The following is a 23,496-nucleotide window of genomic DNA, read 5'->3' as shown; positions in this document are numbered from 1 at the left end:
TTGTGTCAGTGCGTGGAGCACATGAGTCCTGCGTAGATGACATCGCTGCTTCGCGCACTGAAGCCGCAGCTGGAGGAGAGCTGCTGCGTCAGGTTGTAGTCTCGAAGCTCCACTCACGATGCTAAGCAGGCCGTGGGCAACGATGGGCCACGCACTGCTGTGAACAACATTAATCGGCCATACGAGGTGTTCGTTGGATCAGTGTGCACCGAGTCCGCGATGATGTCCTCGTACTACCACCCGGCTAAAGAAGCAGACATGGCGGCCATGACAGAACCGCTGTGCCTGGAGAGAGGTAACGTAGCTAGCAGGGTAGCTAACCCTAACCCTGGAGAGAGGTAACGTAGCTAGCAGATGCAGTGTGTGTGGGAGACGTGCTCGCAGTCTGATTCCACAACAAAGGCGAAACGATGATCGTTGGCTTGTCTGATGCATACAAAGGTACCGATGTACACGTCCCTGGGCCCCGCCTCCGCTCCTACACTGACACGTTTGTTTGCTGTGGTCGGCTTCTTTGGGTTTTACGGCCCCATCTCCTGCGTCTTTAGCGGTATGGAGCTTGGTTGGGCCTAAAATGCTGAGTATCCATCAGCGCATGATCCAGTCGGTGAGGAGGATCGTGTTCGACGTCTGTTAATGCACACAGACCCTAACGACACAAGTTAATAATTTAACCACGACACAGTTTAGATGATGTGCGCAGCAGGGGTGACTAGGACGTAACCTTTAGGGGGGCTCGGTCCCCAGTGCCACGCCTACCTCTCAGTTACTGTGAACGCTGCTCGCAGACACGTTCAGTTTTTTAAACTCTTTAATTACAACACCACCTTCAAAAGCAACCCTCGTTAGTGGGATGACCTGTTGTAGTGTCAAAGATAAATAAATTAGCCCATGTTTTCAGTATAATACACAGGTTCACACTGGTAAAACTGATCAAACAGCCATGGATGAAGCATCAAAAGTGTGTGGGATACTGTACAGTCTGTGCTACATATACCTGTATACACATATGCTGTGGATCATGGTGGTGACATCGTGCTCTGGGGATGTTTTGCTGCAAGTGCTACTGGTATATCCACACAAAGAGGATGGAGTAACGTCTTCAACTTAACCTCAAGTGAAGAAAACTGGATGTTCCAGCAGGACAGATATTCCAAATACTCATCAAAATTGGTTTTGGAATCATTAAAGCAGCTTAACATCATATCTGTGTAGGTTCTCAGTCATCCAGGTCACGGTAGTCTAAGGAGCTTGGGGAAAAATGTAACTGGACTTCTTTAAGTTTCTTGAAGACGTCTCATCTGAGAAGCTTTGTCAGTTCTAAGACTGGGTGGACAGCCCCAGGTATCTATCCCAGTGGGTGACCCACTATCATGTGCTTCATTACATGAGTCAAGGTGTGAAATGGGTGCTTGGATCCTTAATTAATATTTAATTAAAGGTATAATTCCTCTGTTATCTTCTTCAGTCCCGTGTGCAAACACAGTGCAGTGAAGCTGCTAAACGTTTTGTTTTGGTTTTTATACCTGACCTGTCCAACAGTTTTAAGAAGTAGAATCATCGTCTGACTACTTGGTTGTGTCAAAAATATTTGCTTTGCCGAGAGGAGCGCTATAGACTATAGGCTCCTCATGTTAGTCTTTTTATTTTATATTTACAATATTATCTGAGTGGTTATTATTCTGGAGCTGACGGGGTGAGGGCCTCGTTAGTGAAAGAGACAGGAGGTAACATAAACACATTTTGCAGACCTCTTTCCCCCTTATTTATAAGAATGGTCAAAGAATTTATGATTTCTTTCAGAACTACTTCTTCTGTGAAGACTGCCAATGATCACCCTACTATTAAAACCATATATATATATATATATATATATATATACACACACACACACACACACACGTACATATACATAAACCCCTCATCGGAGCACTAGGTGAGTGGCTCCAGCAATTTTTTTTCTTTAATCCCCCTCTCGCCCCTGTGGGCGGTTTATCCTTCAAGCTCGGGTCCTCTACCAGAGGCCTGGGAGCTTGAGGGTCCCGCACAGTATCTTAGCTGTTCCCAGGACTGCGCTCTTCTGGACAGAGATCTCCGATGTTGTTCCCGGGATCTGCTGGAGCCACTCGCCTAGCTTGGGAGTCACCGCACCTAGTGCTCCGATTACCACGGGGACCACCGTTACCTTCACCCTCCACATCCTCTCGAGCTCTTCTCTGAGCCCTTGGTATTTCTCCAGCTTCTCGTGTTCCTTCTTCCTGATATTGCTGTCATTGGGAACCGCTACATCGATCACTACGGCCGTCTTCTTCTGTTTGTCTACCACCACTATGTCCGGTTGGTTAGCCACCACCATTTTGTCCGTCTGTATCTGGAAGTCCCACAGGATCTTAGCTCGGTCATTCTCCACCACCCTTGGGGGCGTCTCCCATTTTGACCTCGGGACTTCCAGGTTATACTCGGCACAGATGTTCCTGTACACTATGCCGGCCACTTGGTTATGGCGTTCCATGTATGCCTTGCCTGCTAGCATCTTGCACCCTGCTGTTATGTGCTGGATTGTCTCTGGGGCATCTTTACACAGCCTGCACCTGGGGTCTTGCCTGGTGTGATAGACCCCAGCCTCTATGGATCTTGTGCTCAGAGCTTGTTCTTGTGCTGCCATGATTAGTGCCTCTGTGCTGTCTGTCACATCCCCATTGAGTTCCTGATGAAGGCTCTTCTAGGCATTCCAGGATCCAGGTGTGGGGCATCGAGTCATAGGTATCTTTGTAATCAATCCAGGCAGTGCACAGGTTGGTCAGACTGGTCTTGTAGTCTCAGCTAACTGCTCGATCTACCAGTAGCTGCTGTTCATCTTAGCCACTATGACGCCTGACAGGAGCTTCCACGTGGTGCTGAGGCAGGTTATTGGTCGGTAGTTGGAGGGGACCGGTCCCTCCTGGGGGTCCTTGAGGATCAGGACTGTCTGGCCTTTGGTTAGCCATTCCGGATTTCTCTCTGGTTCATCTGTGCTGCCAGACGCTCATGGAGTGCAGTCAGCTTCTTCAGACAGCAGGCGTGATCCATGTCAGGTTCTGGTGCTGTCCAATACTTTATACTGGAGACCCTGTCTTTGATATATGTCACTGTGATGGTTACTGGACCCTGTTCACATCGTCTAGTAGATCTTCTGAGGGTACTTCATGTAGTCTTGATTAACCATCTACAGAAGATCCAGGTTTCAAGCTTTACCATGATCCTATTTTTCAGGATCAGTGCACTCAACAATCCTTCTTCCATCACACTTGGGGCGAAGTACCCAATCTCGGGTGGGGGTGATGAAATCTCACCCCTTTAAACTCCCTTTCAACAGGAAGGAAACAGGAAGAAACCTCTGGCAGAACCAGACTCAGGGAGAGGCGCCATCTGCCGTGACCGGTTGGGGTGAGAGAAGGAAGACGGGATAAAGACATGCTGTGGAAGAGAGACAGAGGTTAATAACAAGTGTGATTCAGTGCAGAGAGGTTCTGGATCTCTGTCCAGAAGAGCGCAGTCCTAGGAACAACAGAGATGCTGTGCAGGACCCTCAAGCTCCCAGGGCTCTGGAAACTGCTCCGTCTACCATTGGTTGATGCGTTGCGCCTCTGGTATTCCTGCCGATTCCTCTCTGTGGCCTGCTCATGTATTGAGCCTTCTGTCTGTTCATCTTAGCCACTATGTTGCCTGACAGGCGCTTCCATGTTATGCTGAGCAGAGATGGGCAGTGACACGTTACTGTAATCCGATTACTTTTTTCAAGTGACGAGTAAAGTAAAAGATTACTAAGGGATCCGCCCCACTCCTGCTAAACAGGTGACAATAGATTTAAGAGCTGCTGAATCTTTGATTTTATTCATTTATTTGCTGAGTTTTACTTGCATCTATTTGAAAGAGTGTAAACACAAAACATTATTTTATTTCATATGCTGGAATATGCAGAACATAGGTTTAAATTAGAGCTGGGCGATAGAACGATAACGATATGTATCGCGATATAACTTTTACTCGATAGAGAAATTAAACTATCGCGATAGACCTCGCCGCTCTTGTCCTCTTAAAAAAAAAAAAAAAAAAAAGGTCAGCCAATCCAAATTAAGTAGCGCAGAGCCGAACCAATCACAGCCGCAGCGTCACGTCGCGTGACTTGTTACGTACAGCACAAGTGCCAAGCCGCACGTGTGTTTGTTTGGGAAGCAGCCAGCGGGTAATGGAGGAAATGAGTGTGCCGACTAGAAAAATCAACCGAGCGTGACCGAAGAGAAAACAGATGATGGTTCCAACGCCGGAGAGATTGTCGAACGGAAGAGCCATAGAAGCTCCGTAGTGTGAAGGTATTTCGGCTATTTCAAGTCTGACAAAAAACAGAGTAGCGTGCACTGTAAATTGTGCCGAAAGCAAGTCTGGAAATACAATAAACTGGTGCATGCGTCACACTGTGCGCCACGTTATTGTTTCGGTGAAATGAATTTCTACAATACTGTTAATTCTACTCTCTGCAGTGTTTAAATGCTTACATATACACACAGTTACTGTCCCTCCACACATACGACTCGGTTCTGCTTCTATGCCCCAGCTTTGTTTACTTTTCCCACCGAGGCTTCTAGACTTCTGATTGGCCAACATTTCTGCACGGTTAGGAATCTAGCGCCACCTGCTGCTTTGGCATGTTCATAGCAGCGTTTTCCTTCATTTCTGCCTTTATGTGTGGACGGGATTATTTTTAAAACGGAAACGGAAAATCTCCGTTTTCAAAAATACGTGTGTACGTGTGGACGTAGCCTCAGTCTCTGACTGGAAGCGCTAATTCGTCATTCGGCTTTTGTCAGACTAAAGTAACTGTTACAACTGTTTGAAAAGCTCAGCTATACAACAAGGAGAGATTGAGAATTTCCTTTTAGTTCTCAGTTTATTTGATGTTGACAAAAGTTAGTCAGTTTTGTCTGTTCTTCTGTAAAACAAACTAAGATTTATTTTTAGAATTAATATTTTGTTTCTAAGTGGAATTGACAATTTAGTCTGTTTCATTTGTTCTATTTTGAAACTTAAACGCTTTAGCGGCTGCCTTTTGTGTAGTTTGCAATATTTGCCTTTATTTATCTGAAAAAGTCTGATGTTCCTTAAGTACATCTACCCTGTTGAACTTATTATGGGAAATAAATATTTAAATCAAAACAAGCTGCTGATTATTTCACATTTCACTTGTGAGCAACGGCACATTTAAATCTTACAAATATAGTTATTTGGCTTATATCGTGATAGATATCGTTATCGCCTGAAATGAAAAAAACATATCATGATATGAAAAAATCTCATATCGCTCAGCTCTAGTTTAAATGGTAAATTTCTTCATGTGAAAGACTGTAACATATAATTAAATTTTTGCTTGATGCAATGTGCATGAAGTTAAAAGATTAAAACTAATAAAACAATTTTTAAAAAGAGACTTTTCCATTTGATTCAATTTGATATGATGATTATGCAGAAAAATAGAGTTGGGCTGAAAGGTCTGTCGCTTTATTACGTATTCAGATTAGGTATTATGTTTTTAAAAAGTAATAAGTAAATAAGTAATCTCAGAGTGACGCTGAAAAACTAGTTCATGCATTTATTACTTCCAGGCCGGACGACTGTAATTCATTATTATCAGGAAGTCCTAAAAACTCCCTGAAAAGCCTTCAGCTAATCCAAAATGCTGCAGCAAGAGTCCTGACAGGGACTAGAAAGAGAGAGCAGATTTCTCCTGTTTTGGCTTCCTGTTAAATCCAGAATTCAAAATCCTGCTCCTCACATACAAGGTCTTAAATAATCAGGCCCCATCCCCTGCTGTTGTGATTTGGTACTGTATAAATAAAATTGAATTGGTATTTGATAAATGGGAAATGTAAAGCTTACATGTGAGTCCTTGTGTTTTTAAATTAGGTTTATACATGTGATGTGTCTGTTCATATGGAGAAATCTGCTGAGAAGCAAAATAGGCTGTTATTTAAGTGTTGCTTGCAGGATGAACAGGTTAGCTTGCTGTACTGTGATGGCTCTACACTAAAGAACAGCGTGTGACGGGTGCACAGTACCTGTGGTGCTTATGGTCAGAGTTAGGTTACATCAAGTGTAGCAGGGATTAGTTAAGCTGATGATGGTGAGATTCATTCCACCTTCATGCTAACTTTATATCATCTAGTATAAAAACAGCATGAGCAGTGTACTGTCAAACATCTGCGTACGTCTTGTTCAGTTCGGTCGTGTAAGTCCACAAAGAGCAGTAAAACTCAGAGCAGCAGCAGCATGTAGCTACTGGAGCGCTCAAAAGAAAGTGTAGTGATTTGTAATTCTTTTCCCCGTACACTAGTTTGTGTACTTAAGTAGAGAATGTGTGTGCCTTTGCCACCTGTGTTACAGTAGGTGTGAATCATGCCAGGGCCTGGTGCCATGTACCAACTCTTCATGCTTCAGGCCTCGTCCAAAATGCTCCATATTCACATTTTCCAGTAGAGCTTCAGAGGGTTTAACATCGTGTTGGTAATCACCCCAGGAGGGTCCACGTTTCCAGTTTAGCCATGATCCTTCCTCTTGGTGGGATCATGGCCTTTAAAAGGCCGAATGTGGATTCATTGTCCTTTTCTGTCAGGTAGTCTCCCGCCATCATGGCCTGGGGTGCTTTTTCCTTCAGTGGAGCTTCAGGAGGTGCAGGGGCGTCAAACAGCTGCTGGCTGTGTCCAGATGTTGCAGAGAGCGTCCCTCATGACTGAGGGCCCTCGTCTGTGTGGTAACCACTGGGTTTATCAACAGGACAATGCTACAGTACACAATGCTGCAGGACAAGAGACTTCTTCTAGGACAATAACATCACCCTGTTGGACCATCCTGTGTGTTCCCCTGATCCAAATCCAACTGAGAACCTTTGGGGATGGATAGAAAGGCAGTAGATGCCTTCATGCGGCCGTCTTCACCACTTGGAGAAATGTTCCCACTCACCTCATGGAAATGCATCCTGTGACTGTGGGAGGGTCTGTAGTGTCCACAGACAGTGTTGTGTTGCTGTGTTGTTAATCCTGGCTTGTGTGTGTTGTGGGTTAGATGTATGCAGGGTGATCGAGCTGCTGGACCGGCTGCAGCGGACTGGTGAGCTGCCTCCTCCCAAACTGCAGGCCCTGCAGAGAGTCCTACAGAGCAAATTCTGCGCTGCCATCAGAGAGGTAAAGTGCCACGGCCCTTTTAAAAGAATGTTTAATAATCGTTTTCCTAATGTCCGGTGCATAAAGTGAGCATTGTCACGTCCTCACAGTCTGTTTAAAAGCAACTCTTTTCATTTAATCATCTCAGACTTTTTTAAATGACCCATGTGAGAACATGTGCACTTTCTTCCTTTCTTTTTGGACATTTTTGTCTTTATTGAATGGTGGCGCAGTGGAGATGGACGATACGCAGTAAAGACCGTGGATTGGACTCTGACCTGGGCCTCAGCACACTGGCCGTACAGCCTTCAGTAGAGATTAGTACATGAGCTGCTCTGCCTCCTGAGCTGCAGCCACATATTTAGCCTCCAATCAGTGAAAACTACACTTTAAGTTTGAGGCCATTTACTAAAATCTGATGCTGAACGAGCAACCAGCCACCACGCTGGCGTTCTTGGCAACACTTGCATTTAAAAAGTTAAGTTAGATAACTAATGACTGTAACAACTAATGACTTAATGAATAACTAAATAGTAAAGAAGATAACAGAAAGTAAATAAGTGTGAGCCTTGAAGCTGTTATCAAAGACTGACTGAAAGCACATGGTGCAGTTTCTTATATTTAGCTAATAATAGAATTTATCATGGATGTTTGCAGTGTTATCCATTGTCTGTGTATCTACTGCACTGTGTGATGCTACATCCCCATTACACTCCAGTCTGAGCCACCTTTGTTCTGCTTTGTTGTCCTTAGGTTTATGAGCAGCTCTATGACACTCTAGACATTGTTGGAGGACCAGAGGTGCGAGCACAGGCAACAGCCAAGGTATTACAAATGACAAAGCAGCTTTATGTTAGAGATTTGGGCTGTTTGTGATTGCAAACCACAGCAGTGTTGTAGTTCTTAGACTACGACGCTCTGCTAATGCCACTACACACACTGTAGTGGCATCTTTAGTCAAAGTGGGAAAAATCTGACTACACATTGGAATATTTAACTGTACTGAGCAGACACTGAGATACTGAGAACAGTGCAGTATGCATTTGTTAAACTGATAAATATGTTTTAACAAAAGTAGTACAGTTAAATGGGATTAACAGTGCAGCACTCCTGCAGTGCTGGAATATGGTGACCTCTGTCATAAATGGACTGATTCTTATACAGCGCTTTTCTACTCACAGCTATACAACAGGCCTCATTCACCCAGTCACACAAGCACTTCCTTCTATACTTAAGTGCAAACTAATCTACATCCACACTCCGATGGATGCATTGGTGAGCAACTTGGGGTTAGTATCTTGCCCAAGGATATTTGGCATGTAGACTAGGGGAAGCCAGGGATCGAACCAGCAACCTTCCAGTCAGTGGCTGATCTGCTCCACCGCCTGAGCCACAGCCACCCCATAAATGAAAGGTTTGCACCAGAGTGGCAGAGTGTGGAATTTGTTTTTGCTCAAAACAAGTGAAGATGTAGTGATCGTGCATCTCCCACTGAAACAGTAGGATGCATAGTTGAAGGGAATCTTGAAATGCTACAGATGAATGCAGCGTTTAATACATGAATTTGCACTGAAGAATACCACCTGACATCCTTCCAGAGTTTGCCTCTGACGGATATCTTTGTCTCCTTAAGCCTTTGACCTCTAAAAGCCTGTCACGGTGCCATGTGAGGACGAATGCTCGGCTGGTTAGCCGGCTCCACAGTGTGCTCTTCCTGACGTCTACTTTCAGCAGTTTGAAATGCTGAGCAACTTCATGTTTTGTGTCCTTACTCTCTCTGTCTGGGTTTTTTCTTCCTTTGTTTCCCTTTCCTTTCCTCTTTTCTGGCAGCTTTTGCAATCAGAATTTACTATTGTTAGAAACATATTTGCATTTCTACCACACATGCTCTCTATCCGATTGTTAAGTGATGACGTGACGAATCCTACTTCCAGGCCTAAAGTAGTCTGCGTTTAATATGGCTTTTGTGTTGTTAACATGTTTAATGTTTTGTATTTTCTTCTATTTGATCTCAAAAAGCTCCTAAAACAGTCAGTGATCACTGTTGACCTCCCTCGGCTTTTATTACCGCTAATCATTTATTTAAGCTCAGTTTTTAAACCCTTAGGATGTAACTACAGCCCAGCCCATGCAGCAGTATATGAATGACTAACCTCGTATTGTGGATGGATTATCTCAGTTGTTCTCCTGGCTGAAGTTTGGTCCTTTTACAGCATCCTGCCATGCGATTACATTTGTTCCTGACCACCGAGAACACTCACGTTAACTTTTATCCAGTGGAAAAAAAGTTAGCTTGTTTATATTATGCTAACATAGCTGTGTCGCTAGCGGTCACGTAGCACATCATTATATACCAGCTAGCCCAACTTCAGTAACCCTACAAACGTCACTGCTGTTTAGTTTTCTGTCTTCATTTATGTTGGAAGTGATAACAGAGCTGTACGTTTTAATTTGTTTCCAAAACCCCGCAGTCAGGACATGCTATATTGTATTTAGATAGAAGCTAGCGAGCTAACTCCCTGCTAACTTCTAACTCTGTTAAATGTCATAAATTCCGTTTTCATGGATGCCTGGATGTTAAACTCAGTTGTTACACCTGGTAGAGCAGAACGCTGATCATTTTATTAAAGATGAAAGACTTTAGACAGTTTTTCAACTCTCAGTAATGCCACAGTGATCGTTTGATATATGGACCTGCAGCGGAGTTTAGACCCAGACACGGCTAGTGACGTCAGACTGAACAACCGGATAGGCTCCTTTTTGTGCTGTTTGTTTTTCATTATTTATTTTAGTATATTTGATCTATTTATTAGGGCTGCACGATTTTGCATAAAATGAGAATCACAATTTTTTGGCTTAGAATTGAGATCACGATTTTCTCACGATTTTCTTTTCCAATATAAATATTTATTGCACTTATTAACTGCACATCAACTTCGTAACAGTTGAGACTGAACATAAAAACAATAAATAAACATAAAAACAACAAATGTCTCACATTTTGTTGTTGCTGCAAAATGTTGTCCTGCTTGAAATTCCGTCTCCACCGTTGCTCGACGATGCGTGTATAGAGCAGGTAGTGCAACAATAGAAAAATAGTTGGCACTGTGTAGCGTTTGTCTAGGGTGTTGATCATTTTCCTAAATCCCTCGTTTTGCACAGTGTTGATGGAGCCATATCTTTGGTCAGGTGATAAGTGATAGCCTCCGTAATTTCTTTGTGCCTGCGGGAGTTCGACATGTATAGGAAAGCGCTGTATAAGGTTCCGTTATTGATGTTTGGGTGGTTGACCGGGACGGATTTTCTCCAGTCACTTTCTCGTCATCCCTGACGTGCTCTCCGTTGTTTTTTCCCTGCTAATTGACCCTGTGCATGAGAAAATGCTAACTTCCTGGTTTGAGACCGGATGTGGGGTTGTACATTTCCGGTAGCTTTACTTTGCGGTCAATCGCTACTGTGAAGATATCCTCCAAAATCATGTCCAAAACTCGAAAACGGAAAGATGGCGTTAAGTTACAAAGAGCAGAAGGTGGGAACACTCACCGCTGTTGTGTCATAAAAAATCTAATGATCAATTTTGACGTTTAAAGCGTTTAGATCGATCAGTTGTTTACATCGCTCAACACAAGCAGAACTGCATCACTGCAGCAGACGACACATCGTCCACATTCAGAAGCACATCTTTGTATAGTGACTGGTCTCATGATTTAAACAGGCAAATGTTCAGCATTCAAACTACAGGTGAACAATAGTCAAACCAGATGTTTCCCCGTTATGTTGAGATCAGCTAGTCAAGTACACACCTACACAGCATGTTAACAAACCGTGAAAAAAGCCACACAAAAAATGAATGATTGCTGGTAACGGTTTCTATACATTATTATTTATGAAGGGTATGTTGTGACTTACCTTCAAAATTACAGCGGTCCCTCGCTATAACGTTCACCTTTCACCTCGCTGTTTCACAGATTTTTTTAGTGCAAGTTTGCACGTTTTTTTACGTCACATTGCGTCCTGATCGCTGCAGACGATCTCCGTGACGTCTCTCCTGTACAGTACAGAATCGCTGCATCGATCGCTGGCAGTGTGACTCTGAAGTGTAGTACTGTATGTCCACGATGTCCACGAAACGTTTTGCACTGTCAAAAAATAAAATTGGCTCCTTGATTTCACCTCTCGCTGGTTATTTTTAGAACATAACACCTGCGATAAACGAGGGACAGCTGAGAAATATAACATTTGAATCCATTTTCTCTTTTGCTCTGAGGCGCGGGGGAAAATATCGACAAGTCGATGAACATCAGAATCAGAATCAGAATACTTTATTCATCCCGAGGGAAATTAGGGGTTACAGCAGGCAGCACGCTAATGGCGCATGCGCACTCACAAAGGAACCTTCTGACCAACTTTACACAAACATCATTTACAGATATATTGGGTAAATGCCCGAGACATCTATAGAAATGTAAATCGCTGCTTGATTCATTCATTTGCTTAACTTGTTTTGGACCGTAAACAAGGCGTGAATAGGACACCGGAAACAAAGCTCCCCACAGGAGTTTCTGCACCGGAAGTAGCACATGCTAACGTGCACACAGTCAATTTTAGCAGCCAGCTTCTGTATCACGTGGTATAAGGCTCCGTCCTTGTCATTTGTTGAGCAGGAAGAGTGAGCGCTTGTTTCCGTGCAGATTACGTCCCGGATCAAAATGCGGTACAATCGTCGTCGTCTTCTTTTTTTTTTTGTAAATCGTTGTCATTTGGAAATGAGATCGCACATAAGTATGAATTGAGATCGCGATTTTCTAACGATTAATCGTGCAGCCCTACTATTTATGCATTTTTATTAAAATTATGTATATAATTCAGTTCTATTCGGTTTTATGTCTATAGAGCCAAATCACAAAAATAGTTGCCTCAAGGTGCTTTATACTGTAAGGTCGACCCTATAGATACAGAGAAAAACCCAACAATCATATGACCCCCTATGAGCAAGCACTTTGGTGACAGTGGGAAGGAAAAACTCCCTTTTAACAGGAAGAAACCTCCAGCAGAACCAGGCTCAGGGAGGGGCGGGGCCATCTGCTGTGATTGGTTGGGGTGAGAGAAGGAAGACAGGATAAAGACATGCTGTGGACTTTATGAGTTACTCAGATTGTCTATAAACAGGCCCACATTTAACACTACCACTGTGGGAAAATAGCTTGTTTTGTATTGCATCCTTTGAATGCAGCATATGTTTGTCCTCCCACCTGTGTACTGTCAGATCCTCTGTTTTGTGTAACAAATAGAGGTAACTGGAGATGTGATGTGAAATAGAACTTGTTGTTTTGCTCATCATGTGGTTTCCTCTCTGATTAGGCCACAGTGGCAGCCTTTGCAGCCAGTGAGGGGCACGCCCACCCAAGGGTGGTAGAACTGCCCAAGACAGAAGAGGGACTGGGCTTTAACATCATGGGTGGAAAAGAGCAAAACTCTCCCATCTATATCTCAAGAGTCATCCCTGGAGGAGTGGCTGACCGCCAAGGTGGGCTGAAGAGAGGAGACCAGCTACTTTCTGTCAATGGTGTGGTAAGAGGATCACAGAAGCCCACTTACAACCTGCTGAGGAGAGGTGCACACAGCGTGAAGACCAGAAGCAGTCACTGAATCCTGGAATTATTTTAAAAGTGTTAACTACAAGTATTTATCCAGTTTCAAGACCCCATTTAAAACCATTGTCTGTAGAATTTGTAAATCCAAAAATAACACAAGAACATTTCTTCATATACGGCACATTTACACTTTGTTTTTAGGTCAGGCGCATCAACAGTCACATTTATTATCATTTCTAGTTCATTTTGTACTTTATGTATGTTCAGTAGAACATCTACATAAATATACAGCATCAGTATATTATAATTGATATAAATAATTGATACTGTTTGATACTAATTGATTCGTTTAGCCTACCTGTTGGCCTGGATAAGGTGTTGCAGGGGTCAGGTGCAAAGTGTGTTGGGTGGGGTTCGGGGGCCATTCCTCCTGTCAGGTCCCTCCAGATCTCACTGTTGTTCCCACTGGGACAATGGGACGACAGACTCAATACTCTGAGGACCTCCTTAAGCCCACTGATGCGTCTCCTGTAGAAGCAAAGGCTGGGGACAGGAGAGACGACTCGTCCATCACTGAGGTGGTTAAACACCTCCGTGGTGGCTGGGCCTCTGGGGTGGATGAGGTTCACCCTGAGTTCCTAAAGGTGTGGATGGTGCAGTGTTTGTTATGCTGACATGCTGAGAAAGATGTAGAGGATCTGTGCAACAGCTTTAAATTATTCCTAAATGCAGTGGAGCAACTTAAAAGACTGCTCTTAACCTATAATCTCTATCTCGTTCACTCACCTTATCCAACATTGATAGTGAAGGTGTTAAAGATCCTCCATCAGTCACTTTAATATGACTCAGATGTAACCATAAGAACAGGTTACTGGCACCCTGAGAGGTAGAACTGGCTGCCTGCCCACATCACTGGGAGGTTGGAGAGGTACTCTAGCCATACGTGACAAGAGATGTGAAAACATGAGAGTGTATCCATCTCTCTAAAATGAAGGAATACTGTAGAAGTGCATGTCAGTGCATCGTCATAGCTGAAACAGGTTAGCACTGTCCTTTCACTCCTGGAAAGTGTTGATAAGAAGTCATTCTTGTTTCTCTCTTCTGAACGGAGCAGCTTCTGTCCCCTTCCAGAACAAAATGAGTGGGTGTGCATCAGAAGTTAATGAGGGTGATCTCTGTGTGTACAGCTTACCAGGGCAACCCTCGGAAAAACCCACAACCTATTCCAGTCGCTGTCAAACCACTTAAGGGTAGAGGGGAGGTCATCAGACGTTCACTTTATGGGTAAAGAGTAAACGTAGTCGGAAGAAACGACTTCTTGTAGCATGTCAGACTTTTGCTTTGTGTTGGTCTTCATGCAGAGTGTTGAAGGTGAGCACCATGAAAAGGCTGTTGAGCTGCTGAAGGCTGCACAGGGATCAGTCAAGTTGGTGGTCCGCTACACCCCGAAGGTGCTGGAGGAAATGGAGGCTCGCTTTGAGAAGATAAGGAGCGCCCGGAGACGACAGCAGCACACCAGCTACTCGTTAGTCTGCAGTCAGCATGTTTGTATGTGGTGTGCACCCATACATATAATCATATGTTTGGATACACACTGCTGTTATCCTGAGTGTGGCAACTAGTCAGCTGACCATTGTCAAGGACAGTGGGCAGTTTTTCTGTGTTTACACAATACACCACCAGTGTAAATAAAAGAGATAATTTGCGCATCTAATAAACTCTTAGATTTTATTCACAGAACACAAAATACATCTCAAATGTTTAAAATTAGATGCATATGAGATTGAATTTAATTCAGTGGACTTTTATTTAAACAGCGACAAATCACAATAACATGAAGACAATAATACAGCAAAAAACCCAACAATCATATGACCCCCTATGAGCAGCACTTTGGCGACAGTGGGAAGGAAAAACTCCCTTTTAACAGGAAGAAACCAGGCTCAGGGAGGGGCGGGGCCATCTGCTGTGATTGGTTGGGGTGAGAGAAGGAAGACAGGATAAAGACATGCTGTGGAAGAGAGACAGAGGTTAATAACAGATATGATTCAATGCAGAGAGGTCTGTTAACACATAGTGAGTGAAGAAGAAACACCCAGTGCATCATGGGAATCCAAGTAGGCCTGCAGAGCGAGAGCGAAGTGCTCTAATAGGGTGATATGGTACTACAAGGTCATTAAGATAAGATGGGCCTGATTATTTAAGACCTTGTATGTGAGGAGCAGGATTTTGAATTCTGGATTTAACAGGAAGCCAAAACAGGAGAAATCTGCTCTCTCTTTCTAGTCCCTGTCAGGACTCTTGCTGCAGCATTTTGGATTAGCTGAAGGCTTTTCAGCGAGTTTTTAGGACATCCTGATAATAATGAATTACAGTCGTCCAGCCTGGAAGTAATAAATGCATGAACTAGTTTTTCAGCGTCACTCTGAGACAGGATATTTCTAACTTTAGAGATGTTGCACAAATGGAAGAAAGCAGTCTTACATATTTGTTTAATATGTGCGTTGAAGGACACGTCCTGGTCAAAAATGACTCCAAGGTTCCTCACAGTGTTACTGGAGGCCAAGGTAATGCCATCCAGAGTAAGAATCTGCTTAGATACCATATTTCTAAGATTTTCAGGGCCGAGTACAATAACCTCAGTTTGATCTGAATTAAGAAGCAGAAAGTTAGCGGCCATCCAGGTCTTTATGTCTTTAAGACATTCCTGCAGTTTAACTCATTGGTGTGTGTTATCTGGCTTCATGGACAGATAGAGCTGGGTGCCATCTGCATAGCAGTGTAAATGTATGCTATGTCTTCTAATGATGCTGCCTAAGGGAAGCATGTATAATGTAAACAGAATTGGTCCTAGCACTGAACCCTGTGGAACTCCATAATTAACCTCAGTGTGTGAAGAGGACTCTCCATTTACATGCACAAACTGGAGTCTATTAGATAGATATGATACAAACCACTGCAGCGCAGTACCTGTAATACCTACAGCATGTTCTAATCGCTCTAATAGGATATTATGGTCGACAGTATCGAACGCTGCACTGAGGTCTAGCAGGACAAGCACAGAGATGAGTCCACTGTCAGAGGCCATAAGAAGATCATTTGTAACCTTCACTAAAGCTGTTTCTGTGCTGTGATGAGCTAGGGCTGCTCAATTAATCGAATTTGAATCACGATTACGATCTGGGCTTTCAACGATCATTAAAAATGACTGAGCTGATTATTAGCCCCTCCCTCATGCTTTACTCTCGCGCTGCTCCATGTGGTAAATCAAGCGTTCCGCTCTCCATTTCCAACACGCGTCACAACAATTAAGAGGACCCGAGGGAAGCTCGGAAAGCTAAGCAGAAGTTATTTGGAGAGGAGAGTGACTGCCGTTGGTTGAAAAGAGGTAAAAAAACTTCAGTGGTGTGGAAACATTATGGGTTCAGTCAGACGTGGATCAAGTAGACACAGTGTGTAAACTTTGCTACGGTGTCGTAGCTGCACCACAGAGCAACACTGCAAAGTTCACTAAACATAGATGTTTACATTTCTCATTTATTTCTTATATTGCAAACATTTGCACTGTTATCAGTATTTGCACTATTTTATATTATTTTTTAAAGTCATTATTCAATACATTGTTATTGTTAACCCTTTAAAGCCGGTCAGAGCAGCACGCTCCGTTTTGTGTAACTATTTTTAAATCCCTGTAGAACCGGAACCGCGTAAGCTAGCGCAATATTTGTTTTGCATATGAAACCGGAGGAGTTGTACTTACATCTTATGCCATCAGCTTGTCCTCGGTCACAGTTTCCTTCCACATGAAGCTTTGCAAAAATCGCATAAAAAGCACTTGCAGGAACAAAAACATAATACTCCAGAAACACGCTTTGCCGATCCATCAGCTGTTCTTAACACTTCCCACATTGAAAAAGACGTCAACGCGAACTATCGCATTTCCTGCCCGAAACCGGAAGTGACGTCATTTTCGCGGAAAATGTAGTTTTTTACTTGTAGGCCTTAAAAGCCTATACTGGTGTTTTTATAAGTCATGTTTGACTCTATACTTTTCTGAATAGTTGCTGGGATGCTTAGAACTCGAATTGCACTGCTGGAAATAGTTTATTTTGATGCTGTTTTCTTTGCAAATTTGCATCATAGGATTGTTTTTTTGTTTTTCCTGCAGTGTATAAAAATTGCTGTATCTCCAAAATAAAACTATGAAGACACTCAAAATAAATTTCCTGTTGTTGTAAACTACTTTTTGCAACTTTTTTGTATTTAAAGTTTTGAGGGATAAGCCTCATAAATTTCTCCAAGTAGAAATATATGTAAAAAAACAAAAAACAAAAACGATTTTCAATTTTTTTTGTAGTTTATTGCACTTTTTTGCAATTAATGTAATTACTATGGACTTAATGCATACATATTATTAAAATATGGGCTATAACAGTTGTATAGCAACTTGAAATGCTCCCACAAATGGCACTACAACATGTAAAAAAATAATATAAGCTCTGGCGGACTTGGTTCTATGGTAGGTCTTAAAGGGTTAAATAAATATCGTCAAATAGGGCTGGGCCATATTATACCGTTCACGGTAATACCGGTATAATGTTAGGCAACGATAGGAAAATGAAATATCGCGATAGAATGGGAGTAAAACGCGCATGCGCAGTGCCTTTGTTTTCATACGCACATGGCCGATTGTGGAGGAACCAGAATTGGTTTGTAAAAATGGTGCAACTTCCATGATGTGGAACTGGTTTGGTGTTTGTCCGTCAGATACACAACAAAGCACATTTTTTTGCAGAACATGCAAGCGGCCGTTGTTATTGTCGTATTTGTCGGACTAAGATGCTCTTAAATCTGGGAGTAATCTGGGTCCCAAACTCTGTATATTTGACTTCAGGTCAAACAACACTGCAGCATCACTGAGAGTTGAAAACTGTCTAAATGATTTCATCTTTATTAAAACGATCAGCATTGCTGCTTTACCAGGTGTAACTATAAAGTTTAACTTCCAGGCATCCATGAAAACAAAAGTTATTACATTTAACGGAGTTAGAAGTTAGCAGGAAGCTAGCGGAAGTTAGCTCGCTAGTTTCGCTAGTTACCTAAGCATGATATTGCATGTTCTGACTGAGAGATTTCTGAAAAAATTCAAACGTACAGCTCTGCTGTCACTTCCAACATAAATGAAGACAGGAAACTAAACAGCAGTGACGTTTGTAGGGTTACTGAAGTTGGGCTAGCTGGTATATAATGATGTGCTACGTGATCGCTAGCGACACAGCTATGTTAGCATAACATAACAGTGAAGCTGGAGGACGAACGCTAACACTTTTCCACTTATAAAAGTTAACGTGAAGGTTCCTGATGGTTAGAGACAAATGCAATCGCATGGCAGGATGCTGTAAACGGACCAAACTTCAGTCAGGAGAACAACTGAGATAATCCATCCACAATACGAGGTTAGTCATTAATATACTGCAACAACATGGGAATAGATCAGCTGCCAGAGAATTCAACATTAATGAATCAATGGTACAGAAGTGGAGGAAGCAAGAAGAATGAGTTTAATAAAGTTTGATTTATCTGACTGCTTTGTTTCGCTTAATGTGCCTTATAATCCCGTGCACCTTATGGTCCGAAAAATGCGTACTGCACACTGCAGTTTAATGTTGCAAAGCACCTCTTTTTAACTTCAGTGGATATTATACATGGTTATGCTCAGGATATGTCAGCCAATTTCTACTGGAAATGCCTTTGGGTTAAACTTTCAGCAAGGAATTTGCATTTGCACTGATAAATTTTTTATAAAGCTTTAGTGTACATAAAAACCAGCTTCTTGTTTACGTGAAAATAAATGGAAGGTTGTCTTTTTGCGCTAGTAATGTTGTGGAGTTGTATTTTGTCTCGCATCAATTATATCGTCGGTTATATCGTTATCGCAAATTTTCAAATATATATCGTGATAAATATTTTTGGCCATATCGCCCTGCTCTATCGTCAAATAATCGAGATCTCAATTTCAGTGAAAATAATCGTGATTATCATTTTTGCCATAATCGAGCAGCCCTATGATGAGCTCTGAAACCTGACTGAAACTCTTCAAATAAACCATTCCTCTGCAGATGATCTGTTAGCTGTTTGACAACTACTCTTTCAAGGATGTTTGATATAAAGGAAGGTTGGAGATTGGCCTATAATTAGCTAAGACTGCTGGGTCTAGAGATGCTTTTTGAGTAAAGGTTTAACTACAGCCAGCTTGAAGGCCTGTGGTACATAGCTGATCATTAGAGATAGGTTGATCATATTTAAGATCGAAGCATTAATTAATGGCAGGACTTCTTTGAGCAGTTTTGTAGGAATGGGGTCTAAAAGACACGTTGATGGTTTGGAGGAAGTAATTATTGAAGTTAACTCAGAAAGATCAATTGGAGAAAAATAGTCTAACTTAACATCAATGGTACTAAGAGTAGCTGTAGATAATATTACATCTGTGGGATGATTACTGGTAATTTTTTCTCTAATGATAAAAATGTTATTTGTGAAGAAGTTCATGAAGTCATTACTAGTTAACGTTAAAGGGATGGTTGGCTCAACAGAGCTCTGACTGTTTGTCAGCCTGGCTACAGAGCTGAAGAGAAACCTGGGGTTGTTCTTATTTTCTTCAATCAGTGATGAATAGTAAGATGTTCTGGCTTTGCAAATTGTTTATGTTTAAGTTGTTTGTTGCTGGTTTTTAGTTTGTTTTTTGTCTGTTTGGGAGCTGACACAGTCTCTATGGAGATGGGTTTTTGGGGGGGTAGCAGGAGGAGAGAAGCTGCAGAGAGGCGTGTAAGACTGCAACTCTGCTTCCTGGTCCCAACTCTGGATAGTCATATTTTGGGGGGTTTAATAAATTTGTCCATATTTCTAGAAATGAGAGCTGCTCCATCCAAAGTGGGATGGATGCCGTCTCTCCTAACAAGACCAGGTTTCCTCCAGAAGGTTTGCCAATTATCTATGAAGCCCACATCGTTTCTGGGACACCACTCAGACAGCCAGCAATTTAAGGAGAACATGTGGCTAAACATGTCACTCCTGGTCTGATTGGGGAGGGGACCAGAGAAAACTACAGAGTCCCACATTGTTTTGCAAAATGCAATACCAGTCAGGGTAATGACCTCAGTGTGTTATCCAATCGGTCTGCCACATGTGATAACACCACTGTCTTTGTTAATCTATTAAACATTCAGACACTTATGAGCAACAACCATCTAATCCAGCATCTCCTCACCAACCGTAAGTTAGACTTTCCCAGCTTAACTGAGACATGGCAACAACCCCATGACTTCTCCCAACTCATTGATCCCACTTCTCTGAGGGTTGTTTACATCTGTGCAGCTTGTGGAACTGGGCAGGCAGGAGACATACCAGTAATGTTTGGCTAGAAGTGGAAGAATGTGGGCATGGGGAGATGGGAGTGGGTCAACTAAGCCTGTCAGAGGTTTCATGTGTCTGCCTGGGAGCAGGTCAGCAGTGACTTAGCGCACATACAACCCATCTGCACCAATTACATGTTGGCTAAAATAACACAAACACTTTATTTTCTTTTAGAAATGATTAAGCTACCTAACACTCGGAAAGGCAAGCCGTTTCCTTCATGTGGACTTGGACTGGACTCAGCTTTTTGTCAGACTTGGGAACCATGCAGTCTTTTGATGTCACATTTTCGGATTGCCTTGGATTGCTTGGAACCCAGCAGAGTAGGTACTAAAAAAGTACCTGGTAACATGTGCTGTGACCTAGTGGAAAACCCTAAAAACATCAAGCCGACCTGAGTAGGTACTAATGAAAAAGGGCTACAAATCTTGCAGGAGCAGGTTGGTTGCTGATGCTGTGGGCAGAGGCAGGTGGCTAAAAATTGACAGGGGGTCCCAAGAATGCTAGCAGGATGGAGGGTACAACTGATGTTAGTAACAAAATTAAGGCTGGAGTGAACCAGTGGAAAAGTTTTAACATCGTTAAGAACCAAGAAGGTAAAGAGCTGGACTTGTGAGAAGTGTGGCAAAGTTCTTGTATTTCATAGTTTCACATCGCTGCTGTTCAGTGACATCTACCTGTGTGTTTTACACTGGCAGGATGAAAGCTTTCAAAGTACAGACTGCTGCATGCATTTGTGATCTGGATGGAAAAAGCACGAGTTAATAATAATAGGTTTAAATGAGCCGCCACTGGCAGCCAGATTGAAAAAATCGTCCTGCACAGGGCTCTAGTGCAGAATGGTCCAGCCAATGCCCCCAACCTCCTCCCCACTACCCCTCTGTTGAACTTCTGCCAAAGATCTTGCAGACTGAGACATTTCCAGCACACCCACACTATATGTTTGGGCAAGTCAGGCCTTTCCAACATCCTCCCTTTCAACAAAACCAAATAATTTCCTCCCGTTTATGTAGTGGAAATGTCAACAAGCGCTGTGTGGCAGGCAGGAGTTGGACCCAAAATGCAGGCTCTCAGACTCGAGGGATGAACTCAAAATCACAGCTTTATTGGCTGGCAAGGAAGATGCATACAAAACAAAGCCACACTGGGAACTCTAAGTTCAAGAAAACACAGGGAGCGAGTAACACAGCAATGAGGGACGACGCGACACTGACTCAGAGAAACACAGGACTTAAATACACTGGGAAATAACGAGGGGAATGAGACACAGGAGGGGAGCACAGCTGGGAGAAATCAGACATAACCAGACGAAAGGGAAGCGAAACTCAATACATTCACGTAGGACACAGACCTTCAAAGTAAAACAGGAAATGTAACACAGACGCAGACTGACTAGGGGAGACAGAGCAACTAAGAAACACAGAGACCAACATAAAAGAGGCACAGAGGGCGGCTACTAAACACTCAGAAAACTAACCAGAATACAAGAAACCCAAACTAAGATACTAGACTATAGAACAAACTGAGGCAACAAAGACAACTTAGAACATGCAACATAACACAAAAACCCTGAGACACAAGAAACTCACAACACTGGGTCAGGAGCTCCAGGATCCTGACAGGAAATGTCCTAGAAAACTACCAAAGATAACACAATCTGGGAGGAATAAAATAACTTCAAAGCTGTTGTGACAGAATAAAGAACCCACGCACAGCACTGTAAATTGTCTTTATTTCCAGACTGTTGTTGTGGCAGCGGTCCAGCTGCCCTCCTCGTTCTTCATGCCACACACAGATCTCTCTTCTAGTCTCGGTCATTGTGTCCTTGGGCAAGACACTTCACCTACCGCCTACTGGTGATGGCCAGAAGGGCCGATGGTGCAATGTGGCAGCCTCGCTTCTGTCAGTCTGCCCCAGGGCAGCTGTGGCTACAACTGTAGCTGCCTCCACCAGTGTGTGAATGGGTGGATGACTGGGTGTGTAAAGCGCTTTGGGATCCCTAGGGGGGACTAGTAAAAGTGCTATACAAATACAGGCCATTTACCATAGCTGTGGAGAGTCTTAAGGTCATATCGACATGCCCTGACAAAGGGGGATCATTCCCCGTACATATGGGAAACGGAGTGGTGAGATAGTCTGTGATAGAGAACTGGTGGCAGTAGATGGCTACCCCTCCTTGAGCCCATTTCTGCGGATGTTTGTTGTTGGAATGGAAATGTTCCTGTTCCTACTGTCACCAGCGCTTGCTCATAGTCAAATACGATGTCCATCTGAAACACGAATGTCCAGATACCAAGTACAAATGGAGCTTAAAGGATCGGTTACTGGATGCTTTTTTCCTTATTTTTCTCATGCAACATGTCAAAGAATTACATATGTATCAAGTAAGCAGTTGGTGTATGACGAAGATACTATAGGTGGCACAAATTGATCCATCCCTCCATTTCAGGGGCAGCAGTCTAAGCAGAAATGACCAGAATCCCTGATCCCCACACACCGGAATATCTCCAACATGTCCTGGATCTACCCTGTGACAACAACATAGCTGCTTAGATAAACCTGAATAACAAATAGGGTCTGGCTGATAGACTGTGTAGCTGTGGTCATATATCACCATGTAGGTTAATGCATTCTTTCACCTTCCACAGATCTCTAGAATCCAGAGGCTAACCAGCCCAACGCCTTCATCTGATTTATCATCCAGACCTCCCGATTCTTCTGCTCCAGCAGGAAGAAAGACCATGGATGGAAGCAAAGAAGTAGTCAACCAACAGCTGTTACCTGAGCTGAAGCATTGAAACCTGCAGTTTAGGATCCTCGTGCCACTTTCTTAGACAAATGAAAAATCTGAGCTAGCTTGTAGTCAGAACGTGCCTGTAAATTTCTTTTCCCAGAGTGATGTCTTCCTGAGCATCCTGTTACATACGGCCAAATATTCTCTCTGGTGTGTAGCTTAATCAGAATCTAAACTGCACATTCTCAAGTGTTTTATAGTACACTGCATTTCTGATTAGAGTCCACATTCTGCAGTAGACCTCGGTAGCAGAAAAAACATTTCCCAGGATAGACCCAGATAGAAGGCTAAGTGTTGGCATTTGTGAATGGCTTGTTCCATTTTGTGAAATTGTTGACATTTTTTTGTATTTTATTTTTTGTCTCTATATTTATTGGCAAATTTCCCATGAATTAAAGTCAGTGTAAAATGAATATTCTTGCATTAGTATTCTTTTATACTGCGTAGTGCTCACACGCACAATCCTCCCATAACACAAGTTTGCAGTCTCACATAATTACAC

The 23,496-nt window shown here is 42.9% G+C and overlaps 1 protein-coding gene across 3 annotated transcripts; it reads left to right on the top strand.

Annotated features, from left to right (window-relative positions):
• The first annotated feature begins 20 nt into the window (after nt 1-20).
• On the top strand, nt 21-23,391 carry lin7b (lin-7 homolog B (C. elegans)). 3 transcript variants are annotated; one of them, XM_085351239.1, is made up of 6 exons: nt 21-295; nt 7,096-7,214; nt 7,947-8,018; nt 12,555-12,764; nt 14,149-14,312; nt 22,849-23,391. In XM_085351239.1, the coding sequence occupies exons 1-6, from the start codon at nt 220-222 to the stop codon at nt 22,868-22,870; spliced, it is 663 nt and encodes a 220-aa protein (XP_085207365.1). In that variant the 5' UTR covers nt 21-219; the 3' UTR covers nt 22,871-23,391. The 3 variants fall into 3 exon arrangements, with proteins under 3 accessions (XP_085207365.1, XP_085207367.1, XP_085207364.1); XM_085351241.1 differs by having other exon boundaries at nt 228-441; XM_085351238.1 differs by lacking the exon at nt 21-295 and having other exon boundaries at nt 5,548-7,214.
• The last annotated feature ends 105 nt before the right edge of the window (nt 23,392-23,496 follow it).

The sequence above is a fragment of the Diplotaxodon limnothrissa genome, linkage group LG4 (genome assembly GCF_057381915.1).
Source record: "Diplotaxodon limnothrissa isolate DT_005_m linkage group LG4, D_limnothrissa_male_GT1.1, whole genome shotgun sequence".
Classification (NCBI taxonomy): domain Eukaryota; kingdom Metazoa; phylum Chordata; class Actinopteri; order Cichliformes; family Cichlidae; genus Diplotaxodon; species Diplotaxodon limnothrissa.
The sequence above is the reverse complement of the archived record's forward strand: the minus strand, read 5'-3'. Positions and strand labels throughout refer to the sequence as shown.